Genomic DNA, 26276 nt, shown 5'->3' on the forward strand with positions numbered 1-26276 from the left:
AAGAGAGAGGGAGAGGGGGAGGGGAGGAGAGTCAGGAATTTGATATGCTTTGTGCATGAATGACTTGTATAAAACAAAGACGGGGCAACGAGTCTGAATGTATGTGAGGGGGGAAATAGCGCACGCATGAATACGCCAGAGACGAGCAAAAAAAGATTATAATTTATTTCCAGATTTTTTTGCCTTCATTTGCATCTTGTTTCACAAGGTAAATTGAAAATAAAAATAAAAACCGACTGCCATACCATGAAAATGTAAAAAAATAATACAAATAATATGTACTGTATATATAATTATATCATTATCAACAAACAGACAACATTAATCATAATAACAATACTATTGATAATAAACATAACATAACACTAAATTGCTGGTCTCATGCATATAGAACGCCCCTCAGGTACAAAAGAGGGGGTAATTACTAAAAATAGAACCAAAAGTTCCACCAGTTCAGAATAAGCGCCTAGCTACATGCAATGACATAAAAGAGACTCATGTACACATTCCTTCTGGCATCAAGTATTTTACACATACTGTACTTCACTATTGCCCCCTCCATCTAATATACTGTACAGAGCACGATACAAAACAGGACTGGAGTTTGAGAACATTATGCAGGGAAGTGCCGGAGTCTGGATCTTCAATGTGGTGCAGTTAGCAGGGACTGTGTGCAACGTTTTCACGCCCTCCTCTCTCTCTCTTTTGTTCATCCTTCAAAAATCTTCTAGTTTTCTTCAATGGCTTCCCCGTCCATTAGTCCAGCTTTCATTTAGAGTCTTCGTTCCTTCGTTGTTTTCAGTGCTTTTCTTTTGCCTTTCATTTTGCACACATTCTCCCTCGTTTTTTCCTCCATGCTGCTCTTTGTCGTGCCCCCCCCCCCTCACAGGGTTTTGTCACTTTCTTTCTTCAGGTGACTAAAAGGTCAAAGGCGAAACCATGTTAGAGTGCAGTTTGAAGTAAAAAGTTAAGGTTAGGGTTCAATTTCATCTCAGATAATTGCAGCATTTACTCCCAAAATAATAGCTATTTTGGGGATACATCTTAAAAGCTTTATTTGAATCCATAGATTGCATTTCTCAGGACTTAAATATGCACAGAGGTAACAAACATTTTTCAAACACCCCAAGTCGCACAGCCAAGCTGACTTTTACAGGTTAATTGTAACAAACTAATCCACAGTTTGTGCAAAAACAACAACAGTAGGAGTGGTTTTAATTTGTGCTGTTTGTAGACTCAACCACTGATTGAGGCTTGTTAAAAGTTTATCAAAATGTAAACCAGACATGAAGATTTCTGATACTTGACATGTCCCAAAAAAGTACCAGGTCTTGTGTCAAATTTAGGCCATTGTCGTTTGTCAGGTCAAGTTTGGTTATTTTAAGAAATGTCTCTCCCATCCATGAAAGCCATTGTTCCAAGTAGATTCACAATGGGCAGAGGGAAAGAGTGTAGCCAATGAATTGCATCAACTTGGTGAGCTTTAGAAATGATAAATTGTTCTGGTTCCAGCTTCTGAAATTTGAAGATTGTCTGCTTTTCTTTTTCTTGTATCATAGTTAATATACATATTTGGACTTTGCGCTGTTGTTTGAGCAAAGTGAAGACAACACCGTGACACGTTATTGAAACACATTTTCAATTATTAGAAAAACTAATCGAAACATGAATCAGCAATTAAAATAGAATAGCGTCAGTCTCTGCTGCATTAACAGAGGCCCAACCAATGGAGAGAGACACACACACACACACACACACACACACAGCCTCCGTACCTGTAATACTCGTCCTGGGTGAGGGAGTGGTGGTGATGGTGATGGATCCACTGTTGTTCCAGGGCCAGTCTCTGGATCTGCAGCTCTGCGCTCTGGGCCTGCTGCATGGCCTGGAGCTGATGAGCTGCCGACATTGGACCAGTGAGGGAGGACTGCTGGGGCAGGTCACGGAAAGGAGCACCTGTAAAAAATAAAAATAAAAAAAGGAGGAAGAGGAAAGAGGAGGAGCAGGTGGGGATACGAAAGGAAAATGGAGAAATAATGGAGCCGAAAGGGCCCCGAGGTCAATCATCGTCATCATATTCAAAAAGTCTCTTCATAATCTTTCAGCACTGTGGAGTTTTTAAGAGAGAAAAACTGAACAAGTACATGGACGAGGAGCCTTCTCCTCACCGAACAGCTGTTGGCGGAGCACCTCGCTGTCAGTGAGGGGGTGAGCCAGGATGGGGGTGCCTAGTGTGGCTCCTGGGTAAGGGAGGCGTGTCAAAGGAGACCCCGACGCCAACGGGTCCATCAGGGGGTGTACCCCGCCCGTCGCTGGATGCCAGTGATGTAATAGGAAATACAGGAGATATTTAATAAGAGTCAAATTATGAATTCAAAACAAAGATAATGCACACAGCATGTAACACATTAACATTAATACATTATTCTACATTTATTAAGAGATGTCTGATTCGTGGGAACACAATGAGCAGCTGAGACAATCGAATAAAGTCAAAGACATCTGGATTCTGGAGGCAGTGCAGAGTCAGTAAACTTAATGGCTTTTGCTAAAGTGTAAATGTGAAATGCAAATATTAATTTCCATCCATCAATTATCTGTTACAGCTTATCCTTTACAGGGTCGCGGGGGGCTGGAGCCGATCCCGGGCTGACATTGAGCGAGAGGCGGGGTACACCCTGGACAGGTCGCCAGGCAATCACAGAGCTGAAACATTAGCCTAATTCCAATCCGGTCCCAACATCTTCCCGCTCCGTGACGGAGCGAACGATGTTTGTGCTCACACTCACAGCTGAATGAAGCACTGCTTTTAAGTCGTAGGCATAAATACAGCTGCAAGTTACAGGACAAACTTCCCTCTCTCCAGCAAGGAAGAGATAAATGAATATCAGAAAAAAAACTGGGTTACGTTGCAGTTGCTCCAATTGTAAAATAGCATATATACATAAACGTATAGAAAGTATAAAAATAACAAAGTATGTAAAAAAATATGTGCATTAAACTACAATGTATTACAACAGTGTAAATAATAAGGCTGAATACAGTGTCTATGATTGTATAGTGTGTAGAAATGCTGTATGACAGTATGACAATATGAAATGTCTATCTTAGTTTGAGCAGCTTGTGAGTAAATGTTTGTATGGGTGGTCGCACTGAATCATCTGTAGGGAGTGTGTTCCATGACCAACACAAATTGGCGTTGCACGTGGTCAGTAGGGGCAGCTGGTTAAATCAGTATCGATGTAGACTCACTCTTTGAGAGTGTTATAACCCACTTCCACTCCCCGCTAACTGGTTTGGGATGGCACTTTATATGGCGAGTGGAAGTGAGTAGGGAGAGGTTGTAGGAACCAGATTGGAATTGTGCCATCGGGCAGACAACCATTCACGCTCACATTCACACCAACGGGCAATTTAGAGTCATCAATTAACTTAAATAACCTAAACTGCATGTCTTTGGACTGGGAGGAAGCCGGAGGCCCAGGAGAAAACCCACGCTGACATGGGGAGAACATGCAAACTCCACACAGGTTCAATACATGAACCCTCTTACTGTAAGGAACCATCATAACCACGACCCCACCGTGCCACCCCAAATATTAATGAGCAGGTTTTCATTTGACTTTCAACATGACTTCTTTCAAAGAGACAAAAGTCTTCTCGTTTGTCATACATTTTCTGCCGATTGGTGTTACTAAACTGAGATCTGAGTAAACTAAAAACTCTTGAGGGACTTTGAACTTTAAAGCTTGCAACATTTGAACAAATGAGTCAGATGACTAAGAGGAAACTATGACCCAATATCACTTGAAATCAAAGAAAACCTGTGTTCAATGATTAACTACACGAATATAAAATGATTCACATTGACGTTAAAGGATAAGGCTGGCTTTGTTTTTCTTACCATCTACAATTCCCACGAATGGACCAAAATCATCACTTCCCTGTCCTGTCTTTGGAAAACAACCCCAAGCCTACTGTTTCATTATTTTATTAAAAAAGCTCAGTAATCTCCTAAAACTGCTGGAGCTGCATTGTAGTTTTTCAGCAAATGTTACTCAAACTGGGACTATTTTCAGCCGACGGATTAAGACATGTGGTGTGTCAGTCCAGCATACACTGCAGCATGGTGCATGTAGGATTGACTCCATACAAACTACAACACCCGTCCTAAAGAAGGAATGTGCCACTACAACGGTGTGGCTCGTGGCTCTTAGATTTGTTTTTTTGTTTTGTTTTTGGACAATAATGGTGGTCTATGGTAATAGAATATCGCAAGCCTTATCCTTCACTTATTTTAGTCTGCAAATCTTGCATGTGTCAACCATCAACAATTATTTTTTGACCACAAAATGTGTTCATAGTAACACATCTGGGTAATCTCAAGGCGGTTGACACTGATAGTAGGAGCATTTGTATCAGAAGTGGTTAGTACCTGTGTCTTGCTGGTGCAGGTGAAGGTGTGAGTGGATGTGTGAATGCTGGTGATGATGAGGTGTCACGTTTAACATCTGAAGACGCCCCAGATTCTCTCCTCCACCTCCATTTCCCCCTGTTCCTCCTCCACTTCCTCCCCCATTTCCACCACTTCCTCTCCTTTCTCTTTCTCTCTCCCTTTCTCTTTCTCGCTCTCTGTCCCCAAATGCCGGCAAAGCTGCTCGGTCTCTCTCCCTCTCCCGTTCTCTTTCCCCACTCCTGTCCCGCTCATAGGGGGCAGGAGAGCGAGTGGGAGTGGGGTAGGTCTCAGGGGGAGCGGCTGGAGCAGTGGCTGGTGGCAGATGAGAGGACAGGGAGCTGGGAAAAGAAGAATGGGGGACCGGGTGATGAAGGGAGGAGGCATTGGACGTTGGCGGAGCAGGTGGAGGAGGAGCTGGCGGAGGAGCAGCAGGGCCTGCTGGGGCTGGGGGGGCAGCCGGTGGTGCAGATGATGGGTGAGAGGGAAGAGAGGGTGTTAGGAGAGATGAAGGGGGTGGATTGGACAGGGACTGAGGGGCAGGAGGGTTGGGAGGTCGGGTTAATGGGGCCAGAGTCGGGCTCTGGAGGTGTGGGGGGCCAGTGGGAGCTGGGGGAGGAGGAGTGCCATAGAGTGCCACCTCATTAGCTCCTACTGCACCTCCTCCAAGTAGCAGGGAGTGTGCATGTGTGTGTGCATGTGCATGTGCGTGTGCTTGGGCCTGGGCATTGGCATTGGCATGAGCATGAGCATGGGCGTGAGCGTGGGCATGGGCATGTGAATGAGAGTGAGCAAGGGCAAGAGCAGCGTGATCATGTAGGGCCCCATGTTGGTAAATCCGCTCATCACTCTTAAATTCAAATCCTTGCTTCATCCGCTCTCGATGTGCAGCCACTGCATGAGGAAAGCCGACTCCTCCGAACCCTGCACCCCCAATCCCTCCATGTATTGGGCCTCCTGCCATTCCAGCGTGGCCTCCAATACCTGGACCCCCCTCAAGGCTGCCACCATACAGAAAACCCAAGATGGCTGCAGCTGTAGCTGCATCAGTTGGCAGGTGATGCGGGTGGCCTAAAGCATGATTCTGGAACTGAGGAAGGAAGAATGAGGGGTGGACATGGGGATGGCCATGGTGAATTTGCGCGTGGTGTGCCTGGGCACGACTTGCTGCCCCAAGTGGAGACATAGCATGAGGGCGAGCATACTCGCTCAGGGTTCTCAGCGCTGGGGTGTCAGGGCCTAGATATGGACCTCCTAAACCTATTCCCAGGGATCCCTGAGGGCCAACGACTGTTGATGCCCCACCCATTGATGGCAGAAGGAGGGAGTGTGGGATGGAGTGAGCGAGGGATGGGTGGAGATGGTGGGCTTGAGCGAGGTGAGCATGCGGGTGTGAGTGATGATGCTGGGCGTGAGGGGGAGGGTGGGAGATAGAGTTGCCAGAGGATGAAGGGTCGAGGATGATAGAAGACGAGGAGGGGAAGAAGAGAGAGGAGCCCTGGCGACCCCCTCCGGCAGCGTTGATGTCCTTCTGCTGCTGCAGAGAAAACAGTAAAAGACAGTAAATCACACCTGCCCTGATCTGCTTTACTCCCCTCCAGTTAAAATGACCAATTTAATCTACATCAAATCCATTAAATCTGACATGTTGCATAATTATCCCTCTTAAAAGTGCACACCTGTAGATGCCGATCCAGTTCCCTCTCACGCTCACGCTCCCTCTCCCGTTCCCTCTCTTTTTCTCTGAGGTCTCTGGCCCGTTGCTCGACCTCCCTGCGGGCCCTTTCGATCACCTCATTCCTCTTCTTCCACAGTTTGGAGCCGTCCAACGGGACAAAGAGGACATCACTGCGGGCGCAGGAATTCCCGCTGCCACGGTCGAGGACCTTGTGAAACCTGGACACAAGAGACACAGCAGAGTAAAATATCATCACACCCACCAGGAGTCAGAATCAGAATCACCGTTACTCTTATTTGCATCTGATAGCATACAGACACATCAACAATCTCAAATCGGAGGATTATGTTGTTTTGACATTACCTTGCTGATTGGCTGGCGTGGATGGGAATATCTACAGGTTTGGGCTCAGGAGAGGGGCTTCTCAACACCGGTGGTGGGCTTTCAGTCTCTTCCCTTTCTTCTATTGGTTCTTCTTTGATAACAGGTGTGGGAGGTAGGCCCAAATCCAAATGTCCGTCTCCACCAGGGAGTGAAGAACTGGAGGCAGCAGTCAAAATGCTGTTGTTGTTGTTGTTGGCTGAGTTACTAAGAGGTGGAGGTCCTTTTGAGACATTTTGAGGCGAGAGTGATTGCGAGTTTGTATTGCTGCTATTGGTTGCGCTACTGTTGCTATTGCTGTTGGCCATGTTACTACCACTCCCATTGGAGTGGTATGTTCCACTGAAGGGAGGGTGGCTGTTCAAAGTACCATGGAAAGGGGAGGGACGACATCCAGGTGACACACCTGGCCCAGGAAGGGGCATGTTGGGTCCAGATGAGGAGCCAGGGGGAAAAGATGAGAAGCCTCCCATCTGATTCGTGGATGGGCTGGGTAATGGAGATAGAGGTGTTGGAGGAGTCTGGGCCGAGGACTGATAGTGTGGGGGACGTACATTGGGTGCCATACCTGATGGGGGTGGCTGGGTGTGCGAGGTCTGAGGTGGGGGTAGAGGAGGCTGAGGTGGTGGTGGGGCATATGGAGCGTTCGGAGGGTGTCCATGATGGCTGGAAGAGGAGGAAGGAGACAGTGCAGGAGGCTGATTTGGCCCTCCACGGTTTTGGTACAAAGCAGAATCTCGCAGGTTTGAGTCTCTCTCTCTTTCTCTGGACCCAGACTGGTAGTGGGGGTGAGGTGGGTGGGGGTGATGGGTTCCTACGGGCCCTGAATACTCTCTTCCCAAGTTTGGAGTCACCCGAGGGGGGCTGAGGTACTCTCGATTTGTGCCAGTAGAAGGAGGAGCCCCAGCAGGAAAGTCTTTTCCTCCTGTGGGAGGATACTCTCTGTGAAAGTGGTCTGCTCCAGAGGGAGGGGTTTGTGCCTGGTCCATGGTAGGAGGGAAGTCTCGGCTGGATGGGTTTGGGGGATGTGGGTGGGGCAGTGGGGGCAGGGAAGAGTGGGAAGGGTGACTTGGGTTGCTTTGGGGTGACGCAGGTGGGTCTCGGTTCAGCATGGGGGTTGCAGGTAGCCCACCGGTTGAACTTGGGGGGTTTCCCTGGGGAATGGAGTTGTTGTTCGGGTTACTGTTGCCTACAACCTCTCTTGTCTGACCCCCAAACTCACCCCATCTGCCTCCATCTTTGTCTCTGGGATGCCCCCCTCCAGTTCCGTTGGGGCCAAAGTCTCTACTCTGGTTTTGGTTTGGCAGAGGAAACTCCCTCCCTGCATCTCGTTCCCTTTCTCGCTCCCTGTCTCTGAAACCTGGACCAAAGTCTCTTCTTTCAGGACCCAAGTTAGGTCCATCCCTCCCAGAACCTTGGAAATCCCGGTTCTGACCCACTGGCAGAACCCCAAACTCCCTGCCTTGGATGCTGTTGGACCCACCCATCCCACCACAGGGAGTATTACTATTACTTCCGCTACTATTGTTGCTGCTGTTGCCAATGGGAGCAGAGAACTCTCTGTTGATCTCCCTCCCCACGCACTCCCCCCTCACTCCCCTCTCCCTCTCTCCTGCAGCCCCCCTCTCTCTGTCCCCTCCCCCTCCAGCGTACCTGGGAAGGTACTCCCTGTGGGGGTGGGGGTGAGGATGGGGGAGGTAAGAGGGGTGGGAGGAGGAGTGGCGAGAGGATGGAGGGTTGTAAACAGAAGGAAGTTGCTGCTGCTGCACAGGGGGCTGGTGCTGTGGTTGGTGTGGGTGGTGGTTGCCAGGGTAACGGGTGTATCCCCAGCTCCCCTGGCAACCGGTTGCTGTGCCACCCTGCCAGCTGGTGGAGCCGTAGTGGTGAGGGTGGGTGGAGGGTTGGGTCTGGGACTGGGACTGCTGCTGGGGGCCAGTCTGTGGCAACAGAGAAGGGGGAGTAGACTGAGCCTTGTCCAGGAGTTTGTCTGCCTTTTCTATTTTGTCTCTTTCTATCTTAACCTCGGCAGGCTGGTTTTGTCCCCCGAGCTCCAGGGGCTTCAGTGCAGGTGGAGGAGGAAGAGGAGGGGGTAAAGAGTGGGGAATGTTGGGGCTGTTGTGGGAAAAATCCCCTCCGGAGACAGTGGTCTTGGTCCCACACTGCGTGCTGGCTTTGGAATTCATTCGGCTGCCGCTAAGTGCACCATCGACGCCTGTCGGTCCACCGTACTCAACTTTACACATCGATTTGGAGTCCAGGGAGAAATAGGACTTCCTCCCGCTATTGCTGTCATTTGATGTGTCCCCTGCTCCACGGAGAGAGGGGGTCGGACCAGAGGAAGAGCAGGGAGTGGAGGAGGGCTTAAGAGACGGACAGTCTTCAATTCGTGCGTCCATTTCCCGCTTTTCTCCATCTCCACAGGACTCCTCCCCTCTCCCCTCTCGTTGCGCTCTCCTGTCGTCTCCGGCCACCTTCCCCGCTCCTCCCTCCTTGCCTTTCTCTCGTTCCCTCTCCCCTTGCTTTGGTGAGTTGGGGCCATCGGAATCAGAGTCCAGGCTACCCAAAGGGGAAGCGGAGAGACTTGGGGACGAGGAGCGATTGTCCTGGTCTATATCCCGCCCACTGCTCAGACTACTGCTACTATTGGCCAGGCTCCCTACAACTGAACTCCTACTGCCCTGGGATTGGCCATCTTCGTTGTCACTCTCACGGGATTGGCTGGCAACTGAGGTTGGAGGTGGGACAGTGGAAGGAGCCGAGCTGTCAGTCGAGTGTGTTGATGTTGGAGGGTTTGGAGTAGAGGCCGATTCCTGTCAAAAAAGAAGAGCATTTCCGGATGAGGTAAAAATGTAAATTTTGTGAATGTGGTTATATTGTTGAAGCCAAGAATAAAACTCTGAATAGCTTAGACAGTGCCTTTTTGGATGATTTAGCAAAATCAAAGCTTTGTAATTAGTCTTTATATAACAGGTTGATGCAATGTAACACAAACCTGAACTTTCTGCCTCTTTGGAGGAGACACAAGTTCCTCCCCCTCACTCTCTGATGAATCATGCCCTTGTGATCTGCGACTGAAGCGATTTCCAGCCAATTCCTCACCAGCACCTCTTTGCTAAAACAACACAAGACTTTTAATTCTGTAGTGATGCTTTTGAATCCCTAATAGGCCTCTGACTGTTTTGAGAACAAAGCCACACTTGCATGCATATGCACACAGAGACACACACACACACACACACACACACACATCGATGTCAAACACTAAACATGAAAGATTTCAAAGCGCAGTATTGTAAAACACACTATCAAACAATACTGGCACTGCAAGGGTATGTCTGTGGCAATCATACTGATGACTCATGCACTGACAGCACACACACGCTCTCTCACACACACAAACACACAATACTATACACAGGGACAGTATTTTTTATTGCTCATGACTCTAGTACTTGCATGCACACACATAACCGTATGGCCAAAACCACGACAAGGAAGAAAAAAAAAGGAAAAAGAGGTGAGCTAACCGTCTGTCTATCGTTGCGTTCAGGGCGAGTGGGGCTGGTGTGCGGGCGTCTGCCCCTTCTCTCCTCACTCGCCCCCCGCCGCCGCCCACTACGCATGGGCATCTGCAAACCCAAAGTCCAGCAAAGGAGGAAGATATGGACAGGATTAGAAAGCCTTACATGTTAAAATGATGAAGAGTTACAGGTATAAGGAGAAATACAGAGATAATTAAGAGATGTGTTGAATGGAGGGTAAATAGAGTTCATACAAGACCCCAAGAGAAGTCGAGTTTGTTTAATTCAAATTGGAATGTAGAAAAGACAACAATAAGTGGAGGATAAAATGTGTGAGGGAGGTGAAAAGAAGAACAGGGCCGGCCGTAATTGAAAGAAGGCCACAGAGAACAGGAAGGAATCGTAAGCAGAGGAAATATAAATGTGCAACGTCACAACCAAAGAAATAAATTGCATCTTAGTCATCTTGGTTACTTTAATGCTAGCACATATTGAACTAATTATGATGTAGCCACAATCCCAAATGTGGCTACATTAGGCAGGTACACAATCCCTGATCTCAATGAAAAAAATATATGTAGGCCTTGTTCATACCGATTCTTTGTGTGTCCGTGTTTTCATTATTTCTTCTTCAAAATGACCATTTTACAACACAAGCCATTGCAGGGACTGAACTGGTTCCTGTTGGTTACTGACTGGGCTGTGTGTTACACCATGAGAGCTACCAAAACCTGTAAAGAAGCATAAACAAAGAAGGCATTATTCAGTATTTATCTGCATTAGAAATCCTACAGAGAACCCAGTGTGTTTGCTGAAGAACATTAGTACGAATGCAGCGGTAAACAATATTGTTTGCTATCTGCACCATGTGTGGAGTGTGGAATTCATGACGTTATGAAAACATCTGACTTTAAAACTGCAAAACCACTGTTGCAACATTTTAATTTCCAGCATGCTTCACACTGTATCGGAACAACTGCTTTTCACAGCGCTCCAAACTGTTTCCTCTCTGCCTTCCGTCTTCACCACGGCAGCAAAAAAAAATCCACAGGCACAATCGGTTAACCCACTCGCACTACCAGAATGCACTGGGCTGGGTATTGTTAATTTGACATCGAAGGAGCAGATGAAAAAGAGCAGAGCAGAAAAGACTGATTGGTAGACTGCATTTTGGATGGCAGCCTGCAGAAGACTCCCGCAAACATCTTGAGGATATGGGACCACCCCCCCCCCCCTCCCCTCCTTCTTGCACCTTCACCACAACAGCCAAAACCCACAGCCACTTGTGGTTAACCCACATGACCTGGTTATGGCTGTCAGAATCACATTCTTATTTATCCATTCAGCCAACCATTAGGGAAATGCACAATTTCGAGATCCTCTGTCTATTTGGGTGTGCCTGACAACGTAGGTGGACTACTGTGCAAGGGCCGGCCTAATCCATTCATTCATGTACCACTATGATGAAAAAATGGCTCATGTATATTGAATGAGGATATAAATAGTCCACGCCACTGGATGTAAGAAGAAAAGATATATTTGGCTGAGCAGTAAGAAGAGCTGTTGTACACTCTGCTGTGCAGCCAGTAAATATAGGAGCCACATCCTCATTTCTGTGTGTTTGAATCCTGTAAATCCTGTAGCAGCTCCACTACACATGGCTGTGCATTAATTATTAGTGCATGCTGCAGTGACTGAACCAATCAGAGTAAACTCACTGGTCATACTTCATATGCATAATATAAAGGAAAAAAAATGCATGCCACATGTATTTATAGGCAATGCAGTATATGCACAGTCAGTCTAATTAACATACATATGACTAAGTTCATCACACAGGAATCATTCAGGGCCCAGTGGGTTTACTGTGTACATAATGCATCTCAGTTACAGGTGGCAGCTACTGGCCTGCCTGTGGTCCACTGCCAGGTCCTTGGCCATGGTCAGTAAACAACTAGGACGCGAACACATTACCAACATGCAACAGCATTAACATGACCAGACCGCCCGCACGCTCACGCGCGAGCACACGGCCCACAGCACATGCATTATCAACAAATTGACCACTGCATGTTGATGCAAAGCGGCAGCATGCAGTTGCTCTGCTTACATCACCAGCGAGCAGAGGCACTGCAACGACTCGTTCTTCTTTCTTCCTGCGAAATGTTATTGATACACATGCAGAGGGGAGACCGGCCAAGAGCTCGCTCTCCGCCGCCGCCTTGCTCTCTCAGACCACCACGGCGGAACACAGTCAACCTACGACGGTAGAGAGTCGTGTTCAGCCGGACGTACATGTTCACAATCAGAATGGATGCGTGTGCAGTGCTGTTGTCTATAGACGCTGCACAATCTTAAAAAAAAAGAAAAAAGAAAGATGATATGGAATGGCGAATCGTGGCATTTCGCACCGGTCTCTCCCTTTCCCCTTTCTCCTCGCTGGAATGTGGGTGCGCGTCGTGCACCCTCTATTATCATTAATTCACCGGGACATAATTTAGCCAGAACGCAGGAGTATCACGATAATTAAAGCACAAAGGAAAAAAATGGGAGGGAGAGGACAAACGTGGCCAGCAGGAGCAGCTCCAAATAAACAGTTATAAGCATCCATTTTTTCCCCCTTTCACTTACCTATGATATCCAGCGATGCGTGCTCTCACTCTGCCTTTCCTTTCTCTCCCTCTGTTTTCTCGTTTTAGGTTGCACGCTGACACGCACACCTCAGAGCCCAGGCGTCTGTCAACAGAGGCTTGTGCTGGCTCATATTGCAACGGGCACCGATAATAACAATAATGCAGACGAACCTCTTTCTATTCGTTGCAGGAAGGAAAAAAACAGGGGTGCGAACTGAAGACTACAAATTGATGCGTACCCTCGCCTCTTCCCCACCCCCTTTCGCCCCCTTTTTTCTTTTTTTTGACCCCCCCCCTCTCCCACCCTGCTTACTCCCCCCTCTTCCTCTAAGACGACTTGCACTTTTTTATATATATATATATATATATATATATATATATATATATATATATATATATATATATATATATATCCCCTCTCCGGTCTTAGTCACAATTTTTTCTAGCGGAGGGGTGAGCCAGAGAGAGGCGCACGTCGGGTGAGAGAAAGGGAGAGAGGATAGGGCGTGATTTGCATGAGGAGTGAGGGGGAGGATAGAGTAGGAGGGAGAAGGAGGGAGTAGTGAGGCAGGGAGAAGGAGGAAGAGAGGCGCAGAGAGAGGGCCAAAAACTCTGAAGAGGGAGGGGATCAAGAGGGAGGGTCTCTCACTCTCTCTCTCTCTCTCTCTCTCTCTCTCTCTCTGTTGCCTAGTCCCTCCAGAGTCACCTTTACTGTATGGAGACACTCTGCTTCAGACTCAATAATAACTAGCTGCTCCGCTTCATCTCGCGATGAACCCTGAAGGAGAAGAAGTGTCCAATGGGTCTTTGTTCTCTCACATGCCGCACTTATTTCAACAACGACCACCCTGAATTAAAGGTGGACTACAGAGAAAACACACATAGCCTCATTCCAAATGCGTTTTAATGACAATGTCAGCGACTCAACAAAGCTCCAATGATTAAACAGTGAAGAAATGAACATTTTAATGGTGCACTCTGTTGTGTGACTGTCCAGCGGCTCCCTGTCTGTCTGTCTGTCTGTCTGTCTGTCTGTCTGGGGGGAGGCTTGCAGCGGTGTGTCCAGTCAACCGGCTCTGCAGACCTCCTCCTCCTCTCCCCTCCGCTGCTGTCGTTCTCGCTCTCTCTCTCTCTCTCTCTCTCCCCCCTTCACGCAGCCCCCTGTCCCGTCTCCTATTGTGTGGTAACCGTGGAAACCGGGCCGGAGACTGTGCCAGCTGCGCCTGCGTGGCTTCGAGCCTTCCTTCATCATCATCACCAGCAGCCCGGCACGACAAGGCGTCGAGGCCTCCGTCGCGCTCTCGCTCCCTCTGCTGCTCAGATGGTGACGATCAGCGTGCGCCTGATAATTAATCGGCAGCCACGCGCCCGTTTAAATGGGGCGACAACTGATGCGCTGTTATCAGGGTGCAGCTGTGAGCGCGAGGTTCCCATATTATGATTATGAAGTCAAAAATATTTATAAATATAGGCCTATTCAAACCTAATGTAATTTATTTAATGTAACTGAAACATATATATTAATCGGTTACCTTATTAACATACTCAAAATACATGTTAAATAATATATCATATATATACAATTCATACAATTTATATAATAATATTACTTATTCATAGTATTAATTCCATAATTATTATTAATTCATTAATATATATTATGTGTGTGTTTTGCAATTACTGTTTTGCCTTTGACAACTGATATATATCAGTAATTTATGTTATTGATGTAATGGACAAAATTATTATTGATGATACATACTTTTGCGCTGGTCATTCTGCAGATGCAGAAGTACGACTACTGGCCATGAATTATTGCTTTAGTTCCTTCGGTTGGCAAAATTCAGAGGATTCCTCTTGAGTTTCTGTTGGATTCCTTCTAAATTCCTGAAGGATTCTTTCATATTCTTTTCATTATTTTCTCAGCAGGAATGACCTTCACTTTAACATTTGTATAAGTGGTGTCAAACACCTGCTGTGACATCAAAATGTAGTGTGGGCAGAAGTGCAATCTGCTCAAATCTGTCTTCTTTCAAATGAGCAGTGCAGAGGTGGTTTTTCACTCACTTGATTCAGTGATGATTTACGTTTTATGCAAAAGACTTAAATGACACAGCAAAGCCGTCCCTTTAAATCGATACACAGAGAGCGCTGATTCGAGTTCATTTGTATCCAGGTCTTTATTAAGCATGACCTTATAGACAGACAAAGTGACAGATACAATTTTAAAGCAAGCTGCTGAGGGATCACATCAGAAATAATACGAGGAAGAAGAATAAAGAGCAGGGCACATAAGATCAAAACACGTCTGCAGTGAGTCAAGAGGCGACAGTCAGAGGAATCAAGAAAGAGAAAGAAACTAACAAGGGGAGGTGTTGCATCGGCTGGTAGGTGAAACACTCATTTTCTTTCCCTCCAGGCTTTGTTCAGGATTTGTTACAACCAGCTAGTAAATCACTAGCTGAAGCGTCCGGTCAATATACTGTAGCTACAGTGCATCAACTGTGCATTTTAGTCATTTGAAAGCTAATTAGTTGTAACAACAGGTGTCATGATTGCATTACTATGTGCCCATCAGGGAAATATATGATTTATATGTTTGGGTGCTTTCTTATGTGCCACTGCTAATGCGCTGGCACTCAAAGGGCACTGGGGTTACGGAAGTTGTGTCCAGCAAAGCGAGCCTGGTCACCCAACTCTTCCTCAATCCTGAGAGGACGAAGAGCAGGTGAGGAGGAACATAGAAAGAAATGTCGAGCAGGCAGATGAGTGTGAAAGAAGACAACAGCAGATGAAACAAAGAGGGAAAAAGAAGAAGGAAATGTAAAAGCGGCATAAGTGGTGTTTTCTACTTGTATTTCTAGACATAAAGAAACAAATCAAGCTATGAATACCCACCTCATGAGCTGATTGTATTTGGCCAGACGTTCTGATCGACAGGGAGCTCCAGTCTTGATCTGAAGGTAGACAGGAAAACCAAAGGATCAGTTACAGGTACATCTGCATGATTGCTAACCCTTTGGCCAGCAAGCAACACTTATTTTCACGATCAAGTGATTGCTTTTTTAGATAAATCACATCTGTAAAATGTCTAAAAGAATGGCAACTACTCCAAAGGTATTCACATTTCAGCAGGCTTCTGTAATATTAGCATTTTAAAGATGTAATCAGCAAATGTTTGGTATGTTTTTCTTAAGATGTGATTGACAAAAGTGTTTTTTGGGGTTCTGTAGCTGCCTACTTATTATTTCACCACTTCAATCACTTCAGAAAAACACTGCATAGTTATTTAATAATACAGCTCAAATTGCAAATCCTTCCACTTCTGTATATTACATTACTTGAGCTACTATTGCACTATTCACTTGCAAGTATTATTGCTCTATATTGTCTTGTTTCCCAAATGTGCTGTTGCAGTGAAATGTTAGTGTTTCATTTTCCTCATGAACGATGACAAAGGGACAACTCATGCAAATGTAGAATTTTAATGGCAACTAAATTGGAAAAAAGAGAACAGACAGCACTTCCCATCGTGTGTTTGTGTGTGTGTGTGTGTGTGTGTGCGTTACCTGTCCAGTGCAGAGACCAACCACCAGGTCAGCTATAAAAGTGTCCTCTGTTTCTCCAGAGCGGTGGCTCACCATCACACCCCAACCGTTCTCCTGGGCCAGCTTACACCTGAGAGGCAAGGGGAAGTATAAATGAATATAAATATGACGCATGCTCTCACGTGGCACGGCATGTACACACACGTGTTTGTCTCTGCATCACATACACACAAACTCACGCCTTGATGGCCTCTGTGACAGAGCCAATCTGGTTGACTTTAAGCAGCAGGCAGTTGCAGGCCTTGTCCTCCACAGCTCGCTGTATCCTGCGTGGGTTCGTGACCGTCAGATCGTCTCCGACCACCTGCACAATTTATGCAACACAGTTACAGGCAGATTGAAGTGTGTTTTGTTCCTCGCAGTAATCGTATCAGGGCAACTCAGCCCAGTAAATCCATTTATATTCAATGAAGATCAGTCTGCATTAAGAAATTGGGTCAAAGAGAGTCAATAAAATATGCTATTGAGTTTCATTATGGCATTTTGCAGCCATACTAGCAACTGAAAAAAGGATTTCTCGACCTCTGCAGCATCAATTTTGACTATTTTCATGGTTCAGTGCAATACTCAATTGCTGGAATAAGGATCTCAATAATTCACTTCCAGATAATAACAAGGGCAAAGTGTACCTGGATGCCCACTGAGGCTGTAAACTGTGACCAAGCCGGCCAGTCGTCCTGGTCAAAGGGATCTTCAATAGACACCACTGAAAAGAAGGAGATCATTTTTCTGCAGAAGTCGAACATTACAACCTTTGTGAAGCCCTCAGTTTCTCCCTTACTCACCTTAGAGTTAATAGGACTAGAGCACCAGTGACATAGACAATAAAAGTTCTGATGGGAGTAATGTCTTAAAATGCACTCACATTACACACAGATGCCCACACAAGCAGGAAGCACACCATTGACAGGGTAAAGAGCCACATCAGAGTAGGTCCCTGCTTGCCAAATGTGCACTGTAGCACATAATTAAAACCTCTTTAACAGGCCTGAGTGTCGGGAGGAGGGACAGGGCTGTGGAGACATCCAGCTCTCTTGTTCCCTTAGCTTCTCTGTCTAAAATGTGATGAAAGAAATATGGCGGTTGTAGAAATATGAAAAATAGGCGGGTTTTTCCATTCACTGGATCAGTCAGCGATTAAAACTGATGCTGAGACATGTGCCTGGATGCTCAGTGACCTGTGGAAATACATTTCCCTCATTCCATAATGAATTGTCCACTTCATGTTCTCTATGTAACTATAACAGCTGTAAGAGACACGCGTTTGACCCTTTTGACTCACGCACATCAGAATACACACCTGGGTAGTTGTTAATGAAGCCCTGGTAGATGCTGGCCAGCTCCTCACCGCTGATGTTGCGGGCAGCGTTGGGCGGAGACTTAAAGTCCAGGTCGTACTTGCCCTCAATGAAAAACTCTGAAGCAGCAACATCCATCCCTATCACCACTTTGTCTGTGAAGCCTGCTTGCTCTATGGCCGTCTTAATCAGCTCCAGGGCTGACGAAGAGAAACGGGAAGATGTAACATCACAGGAAATCAAGGGAGAATATTTCACATGTGGTTGCGCTTACCTTCACTGTTCTCTTGTATATTGGGGGCAAACCCTCCCTCATCTCCCACATTTGTAGCATCCTGACCATACTTCTCCTTGATGACACCTCTCAGTGTCTGGTAGAGCTCCGCCCCCATACGCAGAGCGTCACGGAAAGACTCCGCCCCTACAGGAAGTACCATGAACTCCTGCATGGCCAGTCTGTTCCCAGCATGGGAGCCCCCATTGATCACATTAAAAGCCTGAGTAAAAGACAGAAAAAAGAGATGAGATTGCATTTGGGCTTTTGGATTTTGGAAGAATACATCTTTTTGTTGTTGCATTAAATACAATTAAACAGTACTCACAGGCACTGGGAGGACCAACTCTCCGTTTCCAGCCAGATCAGCAATGTGGCGGTACAGGGGGACACCTTTCTCTGCTGCGCCAGCTTTGCATATGGCCAGTGACACTCCAAGAATAGCATTGGCCCCAAACTTAGCTGGGAGAAACACATGGGTGCAGTCAGTGAACACTGGTGCGGAAACATGTCACCACACATATATGCCATCACTGCACATGAGATGTGAACGAGGCTTACATTTGTTGTCAGTGCCGTCCATCTCAATCATCGTGTTGTCCAGTTTCTCCTGCTCCAACACATTGATTCCCTGAAAGAAAATGCCAGAAATCTTCAATCTTGAGTATGTTGCTCGGCCATTTCGGCTTTAAAATGATCAAATTCTGGACTGATACTCACAGACTGGATGAGAGCGGGTCCAAGGGTGTCATTGATGTGACCAACCGCTTTGGTTACACCTTAGACAGCAGGACGGAAGATATGTGGAACCATGGAAAACTAATACTGTCAGTCCACATTTATATCACAACAGCAGACAAGAAAATGCTCAAAGCAAAAGCAGAGACACTGCAGGCAAAGACAAGAGACAAAAGCACAGAAGACACATCTCATTAATGTTCACCTTTGCCCTTGTAGCGAGTCTTGTCTCCATCTCGGAGCTCAAGAGCCTCGTAGATGCCGGTGGATGCACCGCTGGGCACTGCAGCCCTGAACACACCTGGAATGGAGAGAAGATGGTTGGTGGGTGCAGAGAAAGGTCATGTGTAGAGGTTGAAAAGGTAAAGTTTGAAGGTAAGCTCGTGCGACTACAACATGGATTTTTTGAGGTTTAGATAAGACATGGTACACTGTCAAGCCCCTTGTCAGACAAAAGCCAACTGACAGTACAAACACAGTAAATGAGCAATGCTTTTATTAACGGATTTATGTTTTTAACCTTTGCCAGTATGCAGATCTACTTCCACAGTCGGGTTTCCCCTGGAGTCCAGGATTTCCCTGGCAACAATACTCACGATGGACATCCTGTAAAAAAATATATCTTTAATACAACCATTTGCATGTTACATGTCAGTGCTCATACACCAAATCCCACCATCATTTCTCTTTTTTTGGTTAAAAAAAGGGATGAGAAAGGTAATCGGTGTACAAACAGACGGCTGCGGATGAAAATAGGAATGAGCAGACATCAAAAATGCATTTCATAACAGCCTCAATTTCACATGAGTCACAAGGACTTGACACTCTTCCTCTTCCTCACCTTGTGATGATAGTGACGCAGCCTTAGGGATGGAAAGCTGTGGAAAAGATGCTCCCTATAGCACACACAAACAAGCACATATACACAGGGAAGGAAACAAAAAACAAAGGCTCATAATGCATACCTATTTATGAATCTACTGTCAACCTGTTCCGGAACACAAGCCAGTTCAATTTCTGTGCTGTTTCGGTCAGTGACTGAGAATATGGACCAATGGAGAGATGAGGCGGTGATAAAACACAGAACAGGAGGAAATGAGGGGGAGGAGGAGGAGGAGGAGGGAGATGGTTTTAGTGGGATGGAGGGAATGAAGAAATAGATCAATCTTTTTAAACGTTACCTGCAGCGTGTTTGAAGGCGAGTGGAGCAAGTGAGCGGATGTGGGCGCAGGAGGACACAGGGTGACGGGGAGGTGGGAGAAGGGGTGAAAATGTATGACACACATGGGGGAGGGGGAGCGTGTGAGTCATTGGAAGACGAAGACGAAACTGGGAGTGGAAAGAGGGATAGAGCAGAACAGCAGGAGTTGCATGCATTTATGTTGTATTAGTGAAGCTGCAGGAACATAACATGTCTGAGGAAAATATATATTGTGATTTGCATAGTAACATTCTTAGTGGACTCTATTTGCATTTGACATTGACATCCTACAAGTCCTGTCATGTGTGTACATCTGCTCATCAGCTAACAAATTGTGTGCAAATATTTTCCCCAGGAAACTGCTAACATTTAATTTATGGTTGCTGCCATCCTGCGAACAAATGGCTGGAAAGTAACACTTTGCCGGGAAAATGGAAACAAGCATCTGAATACTTTAGATGTGGATGACAGGCAGGCAATATATCAGAACAAAGAAACGGTGAGCAGGATACATCTAAGCAAAGACAGATGCACAAAACGAGCTGCCTTGTCGGAGAACTTTAGAGATCAAATGACGGAGATTAAAGGAGACAGGAAGACAGGTAGACAGGTGACGAGAGCTGTGCATGTTGGGGGATAGGACGTGCATTTAAAAATAGTCTTGGATGTAATTAAAGATACAGCGAGGACAGAAGGAGGCAGGCAGCGAGCCTGCTATAGGAGTGATTTGTCAAAGCAGACGGTTTTCATTGGCTGCTCCACTTGCGTGCTCCATCTGGATGTCACATGACCAGCAGACATGGTGGCACAGGCAGGAGGGAGCACACTGATGCACACGCAGTAGGAAGAATACAGCTGATTTGTCAGTTCAAAAATGAACTGAGGCAGCAGATTTAGAGCTGTGCACGCTCTACAGCTGCAGAGAAACAGTAACTCTGAATACAACTGCAGACTAGCAAGAAATTACCCGTAATTGACAGATTTAGTTGAACACATTAATTGCTTTGAAGGTGCACGTTGACGAGTTGTGTGATTCGGTTTTAGAAAACACTCCATGATTTATTACACAAGGCATGAAATCTCAAACAACCACAACAGAGACACATTTGAATTATTATCTAACAATGTTTTAATGAACTTTTATTTCGTTAGATTAATTGGTTAACAGTATACAATTCAATTCACTGACACACTAGTGTCTTCACAAACATAAAATGGACTGTACAGCAGATCTATGTACTGTATACTGTAGCACGTGAGTGCAGTGGGCAAAAACACATGTCAAGTTTTGAGAATGAGTATATATAAAGTGAGTGTAGTTATACCCATGTTTGCACAAGGGTGCGTGTGTGTGTGTGTGCGTGTGTGCGTGTGTGTAGCAGTGGAGAAGGAGAACTGTAAATGTAACTATCAAGCGGGTGGGGTTTCGTTGTGCGTGTGTGTATGTTGTTCATGAATAGACAGTCCAATCATATCAAACATTTACGACGGGCAGTTGTGACGATCATCAACTTCCATCTTCAGCGTGGTTCACAGCATCGGGGAAATCTTCCCTCAACTTCTTCCATCTAGTCGCCCAAGTGTGACACCTGCAGGGACAGTCGGCCGAGGCCGCAGTGTTTGTTACGACAAATCACAGACAGGAAAGGCAGACGGAATCAACGGAGCTTTCAACCGAACCATTTTCAACGAAGACTTCACTGACAGACACGTGCAACAAAAGCCGGTTTGGTGTTCGAAGACGGCTCGTATCAAAATTCCGACTGTATTTACACATTTGGAGGAATGGGACATTACGTTTGTCTATTCTGTACACACTAAGGATCCCTCCTCTTTTGCTCTTTCTGAGATTTCCTTCATATTTACCCCGTTTAAGGTTTTTTTGGGGGAGTATTTTCGTATCTGAATCGACTGTCTAATGCCAGAGGGGATATTGAGCTGCATAACTAGAACTGACTTGACTTGTTTGCCTTTTATTGCATCATATCTGGACAAAAACCTGAAAATGTTTCAGACGTGCTGAGAAAACCATGACATTGTTTCATGTACTTTAATTCAAGAAAGAAAATAAGCCTGATTCGTTGATACTGATACTAGAGTTTAAAAGCCTATATTGATGTTAAGAACATTATCCTGGCCAAAACATATTCACTCATAAATAGAATGTACATTTTCGCATAGAATCCTTTAAATTAGCTTATTAAAGAACTGTGACCACAACATAAATTGAGCAGGACATTTTACAGCAATAAAGAAACAGTCAGTGCTCAAAATGTAATGTAAGTTAATATTAAAAAATATATTTTTTATTTTATTACTGTAATTTCTTTATTTATTTATATTTATCTGCAGGCACATCAGCAAAAACAATGTACAGGTAATTCGCTCACAATAGTCATGCACACTCATCAGGTCAGGCTGGACTCGACTGACCCAGGCCTCAGAATCACAGCTGCTAATAACTGAATCCTCACTCTTACCTCTCACCAGTCGTAGCGTGGACGGGTGGTGGGCTGGCGGTGTCTTGGGGAGTCGAGCCGATGGCCTGGTGGGCTCGTTGAGGCGGGGGGGGCAGCGAGGGCCAGCTGCTGGCCTCCTCCCCGTCGATCTCGGCCGTACTCCAGCGCCCGGGCAGTCGGGGGAACGTATCTCACTGCCTCCCTCCTCCACTCGTCATCAAACGCCCCAGCATCAGCTAGCAGGAACACACGGCAGGTTGTTAAGCGACATCTCGTTGTCACTGCAGCGTGATCGGCGTCCAACAACAACAACCGTGTTAACAATCACTTGATGGCCCAATGACTCACTCTCATCGAGGTTAATGAAGTCTTGTCGTTCCTCGCGGTCTCCAGTGCGGCGATTTCGTGAGCGCTCCATTACGTGTCCGCGCTCCCCGATGTGGTGGCCGATGGCAAGACGCTCGAGGCCGCTTTCACTGTCCCGCATCGACTGTCGCGTCTCACGGATCTGAGGTGAAAAAGTGGCGACTCGGTTTACTAAAACAGGCCGGATGCTCTGCACTCTGAATGAACGGAGATGGAAATGTTTGTGTGACAACTTTGATGTTTACAGTGTACATGATCTATTTATTGTCACTACAATTACCGGTGAATTCATGGACTATGAGGCCAGAAGCCCACAGTGATGCCTGGACTAAGCAAGCATGAAGGCAACATGTCCAGTCAGGCTTGCCCTTGGAGGTTGAGGAGAGAAATCAGGTCTACTTATTTGTCACTAATCAGCACTCCCTCGGTGTACCACGAACCATTTCAACAGCTGTTAACAAGTTATTCTCACCCCTCCAGGGCCTGTTCTCGTTGCACTGGTCTGTTGATAAACTTCAGGAGGCCCGGTGTCTGAAGAGGAGTAGGAGATCATTGTTGAAGAGGAAAATGTCTGACAGTTCGGTGAGCCGGACATCCTATCCTACAAGAAGGAAATAATAAAGAGTAAATAGAAGGACTACCATTCAGGCAAAGGTTTCCTTCATGAGGTAATTACATTCTGATTATTTGAAGTTGGTTGACAGAGCTACTTACCACGTTTCCCATCAAATCTCCCATCATGCCAAACATATCCATGAACCCTCCTCCTCCTCCTCCACCCTGCAAACATACATTGAAGCAGACATTTGATGAAACCTCACGTATAAACAGAGTGGTACATCTCTGAAAACAACAGCATTCATTGTCAGTTCAGTGCCACAAGGGTCATCCTTTGAGCCCAACAACTTCATTTTCAGAGCAAGAAGATGCATAAAACATACTTTTTTTGAGTCCTGTAATCATATTATTTTGTCTTTTGTCCAGTGATCACTGGTTATCAGTTGATAGGGGAAAGAAAAGACAAGCACAGACTCGTCTTTTCTCACCGCATTGTGCATTGATGAAGTGGACTTATGTAAACGCAAGACCGGAACCTATTTTAAATCCTAACCCTGGTTCATGAAATCATAAACCAAAATAACCTGAAGTCCACTTTTCACACAATACTGTGCTTTCCACCTGACGCTCAGTAATATTTTGATCACACTGCCATAGTCGGCTACATGTGAAATCTGCTGTTGAAGGAGGTCATAGAAGCAGCTACTCACCATTCCCATCATGCCAAAGGGGGCCAGCGGGCCAGCCTAGAAAAGAAATATACATCTTAAAATAAAAAAAACTTAAATACACTCGATAAACTAATGTGGATATCATACACGTGACATAAGCAAAACGCATGAATACAGCCCCGTCCACATGGCGGACAGTTACCTGTCTGCGTGGTGCACGGGGTGCTTGTATCGCTTGTATTTGGGGGGCGAGAGCAAAGGGATCCATGCCAAAGGGTCCAAACATAAGCCTCATCTGCTGCCTGTGAGCTGCAAATGGATCCCTAGAAGAAATCACAGATTACACTGAAACAGGCTACATGGGGGGCTTGTCCATTTTTAGAATAGGATGTGTGGGATCACTACGAAGCGTCCACAGGACTGTTTACACAACTGTTTGTAATCTTGTTTACTTATTCTTTTATCAAATATTTACAGATTTCAATTATAATTTTACAATTCATACAATACATTATATTGTATTTTTTAAGATGTTCTAATATTTTCTTAATAATAATAATCCATTTATAACAATCTACAAAAAGATTCAAGTTCTAAACAGACAAACGCTTAACAAATTACTTGCATGATAAATAGATTGTCAAAATAGTTGCAGGTTAATTTTCTATCAATTAACTAATCAATTAAGGTTCAACTCAATTTGACATGAATGTGTGTGTGCTGTTCTTTTTATTGTTTTAAAGAACGTGGAAGAAGCTCATTAAAGAGCTGCAATAACTACTCAATTATTCAATTCGTTGATACATTTTTTAAATAGATTTTTTAAGCAAAAAATGCCAGATATTTGCTTTTCCTACCTTCTCATATTGGAGGTTTTGCTGCTGATCTTTGATACAGAAGATAGCAGACTGAATATTGTTGGGTTTTAGACTTTTGGTTGAACAGAAAAGACATATGAAGATTGGGCAGTAAGAAATTAGAACAGGCATTGTTCACTATTTCCTGACATTTTATAGACAAGTGTATTTATTAAGAGAATAATAGGAAGATCCGGCAATAATGTAAATGATGTATAGTTGCAGCCTTGACAAGCTTGTTCTGTTGTTTTGACAGTATAAAAAGGAGGCTGTTGCTCACTGTGTGACACGTGGTGAATATGAAGAACTTTCAATATGATTGCATGATCTGAAACTAATAGTAAAGCTTGCCGGTGTTTGTGCAGCAAGTCTATAAACTGATCCACAGATCCAGATTTACTCAACACCAAATCAGTTGTTAGTGAATGCCAATGAATGAACACTTATTCAGCAAACAGAAGGATGGTTCCATGGATGTGTCAAACGTGGGAGGAAAGCTCTTCAGGTAGCGTGAAGTGAAAGATGTTCCGGTACCAAGACCATTCAATCATTGCCACCTGCCATCAATTAGCTGAATCCCAAACTCAGAGTTAATTGGGAAACAAAGGGAAGTTCTACGAGTAGTGACAATTGGCCATTTTAGCTACTGACTGGTTAACCAAGTGCTTCAGAGGTCTGACAGCTTCTTCTTTTTGTTATTGTCTATCCAATATGGTGGACCACTGTAGGCCCCCACAGCTGGCTGGAGAAACGTTAGGTACCTGCTTTAAGCACACTGAAAAAAATGTCCCTCAGCGTGCCAACATGCACATTTCCCACCTCTTGCAAAACACGTGGTGGCAACAGTGTCTCCACAACATGTTAATAATGTCAATACTCACATCATGTAGGGGTCGTCATCAACGTCATTCAAGAACCGAAACATGCTAGGTGATTTAACTCAGCTGGCTGATGCTAGCCAGCTAGCTAGGTAAACAGTCGTGTTTTTCAGGGATAAAATAAGATGACGGGCTCAAACTCTAAATATGCTGAAAAGGAGGTCCTTTAATTAGCTCCGTCTCGAAAACACTAAATCACAACTCCTGTTAATCGAAGCAAGAGATGGCTCAGAGTCTCACTCGATAGTAAATTCCAGAAACCTGGACCAAACATGAAAACGGAAGTCAGTCCTCTGACAAAGAGAAGCAACACTACTATGAAGTTAGCATCGGAGCTAACAACAGTGACTTCCGGTCACTTTATTTTTCAAAATAAAGTGTTTCCCTAGAGGCTTTCACAGCGAAGTTTTTATAATAATGTCATGATTTAGAATGAGAAATACTGTCAATCAAAATATTGTAAAATATATTAAATTGAACAAATAAAGCACAACATAATAAACTTATATTGAGAGTTATCATTATTTCTAGAAATTTAGTTTACTAATAAAACAGATGCCAAAACAGCAGTATTCTACAATAGGCCCTTTTCACAGGAGGCATATTGACTTCATATTAGAGAAAACAATATGGCAATCGATGGTGGCAATCTATTCAAGTCTCCCAGTAAGTCACTGTCAGTGTGACAGTGATCCAGCATAA

At 45.3% G+C, this 26276-nt stretch overlaps 3 protein-coding genes across 6 annotated transcripts; all 3 read right to left on the bottom strand.

Annotated features, from left to right (window-relative positions):
• Window positions 1-140: 140 nt before the first annotated feature.
• Window positions 141-12842, bottom strand: atn1 (atrophin 1). Of its 3 annotated transcripts, none has more exons than XM_079275724.1 (10): window positions 12665-12842; window positions 10628-10764; window positions 10040-10141; window positions 9505-9624; window positions 6495-9322; window positions 6133-6349; window positions 4436-5990; window positions 2169-2312; window positions 1776-1956; window positions 141-917 (listed from the first exon to the last, which is right to left on the bottom strand). In XM_079275724.1, the coding sequence occupies exons 2-10, from the start codon at window positions 10652-10654 to the stop codon at window positions 884-886; spliced, it is 5208 nt and encodes a 1735-aa protein (XP_079131850.1). In that variant the 5' UTR covers window positions 10655-10764; window positions 12665-12842; the 3' UTR covers window positions 141-883. The 3 variants fall into 3 exon arrangements, with proteins under 3 accessions (XP_079131850.1, XP_079131849.1, XP_079131851.1); XM_079275723.1 differs by having other exon boundaries at window positions 2145-2312; XM_079275725.1 differs by lacking the exon at window positions 2169-2312.
• A 2032-nt stretch (window positions 12843-14874) lies between these two features.
• On the bottom strand, window positions 14875-19825 carry LOC306781712 (gamma-enolase-like). 2 transcript variants are annotated; one of them, XM_079274690.1, is made up of 14 exons: window positions 19766-19825; window positions 19426-19480; window positions 19105-19190; window positions 18790-18885; window positions 18567-18625; window positions 18408-18477; window positions 18175-18308; window positions 17847-18069; window positions 17575-17772; window positions 16904-16980; window positions 16454-16578; window positions 16236-16344; window positions 15565-15623; window positions 14875-15375 (listed from the first exon to the last, which is right to left on the bottom strand). In XM_079274690.1, exons 3-14 carry the CDS (start codon window positions 19187-19189, stop codon window positions 15306-15308), a joined length of 1305 nt encoding a protein of 434 aa, XP_079130816.1. In that variant the 5' UTR covers window position 19190; window positions 19426-19480; window positions 19766-19825; the 3' UTR covers window positions 14875-15305. The 2 variants fall into 2 exon arrangements, with proteins under 2 accessions (XP_079130816.1, XP_079130817.1); XM_079274691.1 differs by lacking the exon at window positions 19766-19825 and having other exon boundaries at window positions 19426-19530.
• A 1081-nt stretch (window positions 19826-20906) lies between these two features.
• mlf2 (myeloid leukemia factor 2) lies at window positions 20907-25853 on the bottom strand. Its single transcript, XM_079276313.1, has 8 exons — window positions 25578-25853; window positions 24042-24162; window positions 23879-23914; window positions 23325-23390; window positions 23083-23211; window positions 22593-22752; window positions 22266-22480; window positions 20907-21374 (listed from the first exon to the last, which is right to left on the bottom strand). The coding sequence occupies exons 1-7, from the start codon at window positions 25619-25621 to the stop codon at window positions 22269-22271; spliced, it is 768 nt and encodes a 255-aa protein (XP_079132439.1). The 5' UTR covers window positions 25622-25853; the 3' UTR covers window positions 20907-21374; window positions 22266-22268.
• Between the last annotated feature and the right edge of the window lie 423 nt (window positions 25854-26276).

This window comes from Melanostigma gelatinosum, assembly GCF_949748355.1.
Source record: "Melanostigma gelatinosum genome assembly, chromosome: 9".
Lineage (NCBI taxonomy): Eukaryota > Metazoa > Chordata > Actinopteri > Perciformes > Zoarcidae > Melanostigma > Melanostigma gelatinosum.

What these genes read in the sequence shown, in the direction of transcription:
- atn1 (XM_079275723.1), bottom strand. Translation starts at nt 10,654, where the DNA reads ATGAAAACACGGACACACAAAGAATCG. An exon ending in AACGCAACGATAGACAGACG is followed by an intron (nt 9,625 to 10,039) that starts GTTAGCTCACCT and finishes GTGTTGTTTTAG; the next exon opens with CAAAGAGGTGCTGGTGAGGA. An exon ending in CAAAGAGGCAGAAAGTTCAG is followed by an intron (nt 9,323 to 9,504) that starts GTTTGTGTTACA and finishes CTTTTTTGACAG; the next exon opens with GAATCGGCCTCTACTCCAAA.
- LOC306781712 (XM_079274690.1), bottom strand. Translation starts at nt 19,189, where the DNA reads ATGTCCATCGTGAGTATTGTTGCCAGGGAAATCCTGGACTCCAGGGGA. An exon ending in GACTCGCTACAAGGGCAAAG is followed by an intron (nt 18,626 to 18,789) that starts GTGAACATTAAT and finishes CTGCTGTCTAAG; the next exon opens with GTGTAACCAAAGCGGTTGGT. An exon ending in CAGCCTCAGTGGGCATCCAG is followed by an intron (nt 16,579 to 16,903) that starts GTACACTTTGCC and finishes TAAATTGTGCAG; the next exon opens with GTGGTCGGAGACGATCTGAC.
- mlf2 (XM_079276313.1), bottom strand. Translation starts at nt 25,621, where the DNA reads ATGTTTCGGTTCTTGAATGACGTTGATGACGACCCCTACATGAT. An exon ending in CCCGTGCACCACGCAGACAG is followed by an intron (nt 23,915 to 24,041) that starts GTAACTGTCCGC and finishes TTTCTTTTCTAG; the next exon opens with GCTGGCCCGCTGGCCCCCTT. An exon ending in CCTTTGGCATGATGGGAATG is followed by an intron (nt 23,391 to 23,878) that starts GTGAGTAGCTGC and finishes GTATGTTTGCAG; the next exon opens with GGTGGAGGAGGAGGAGGAGG.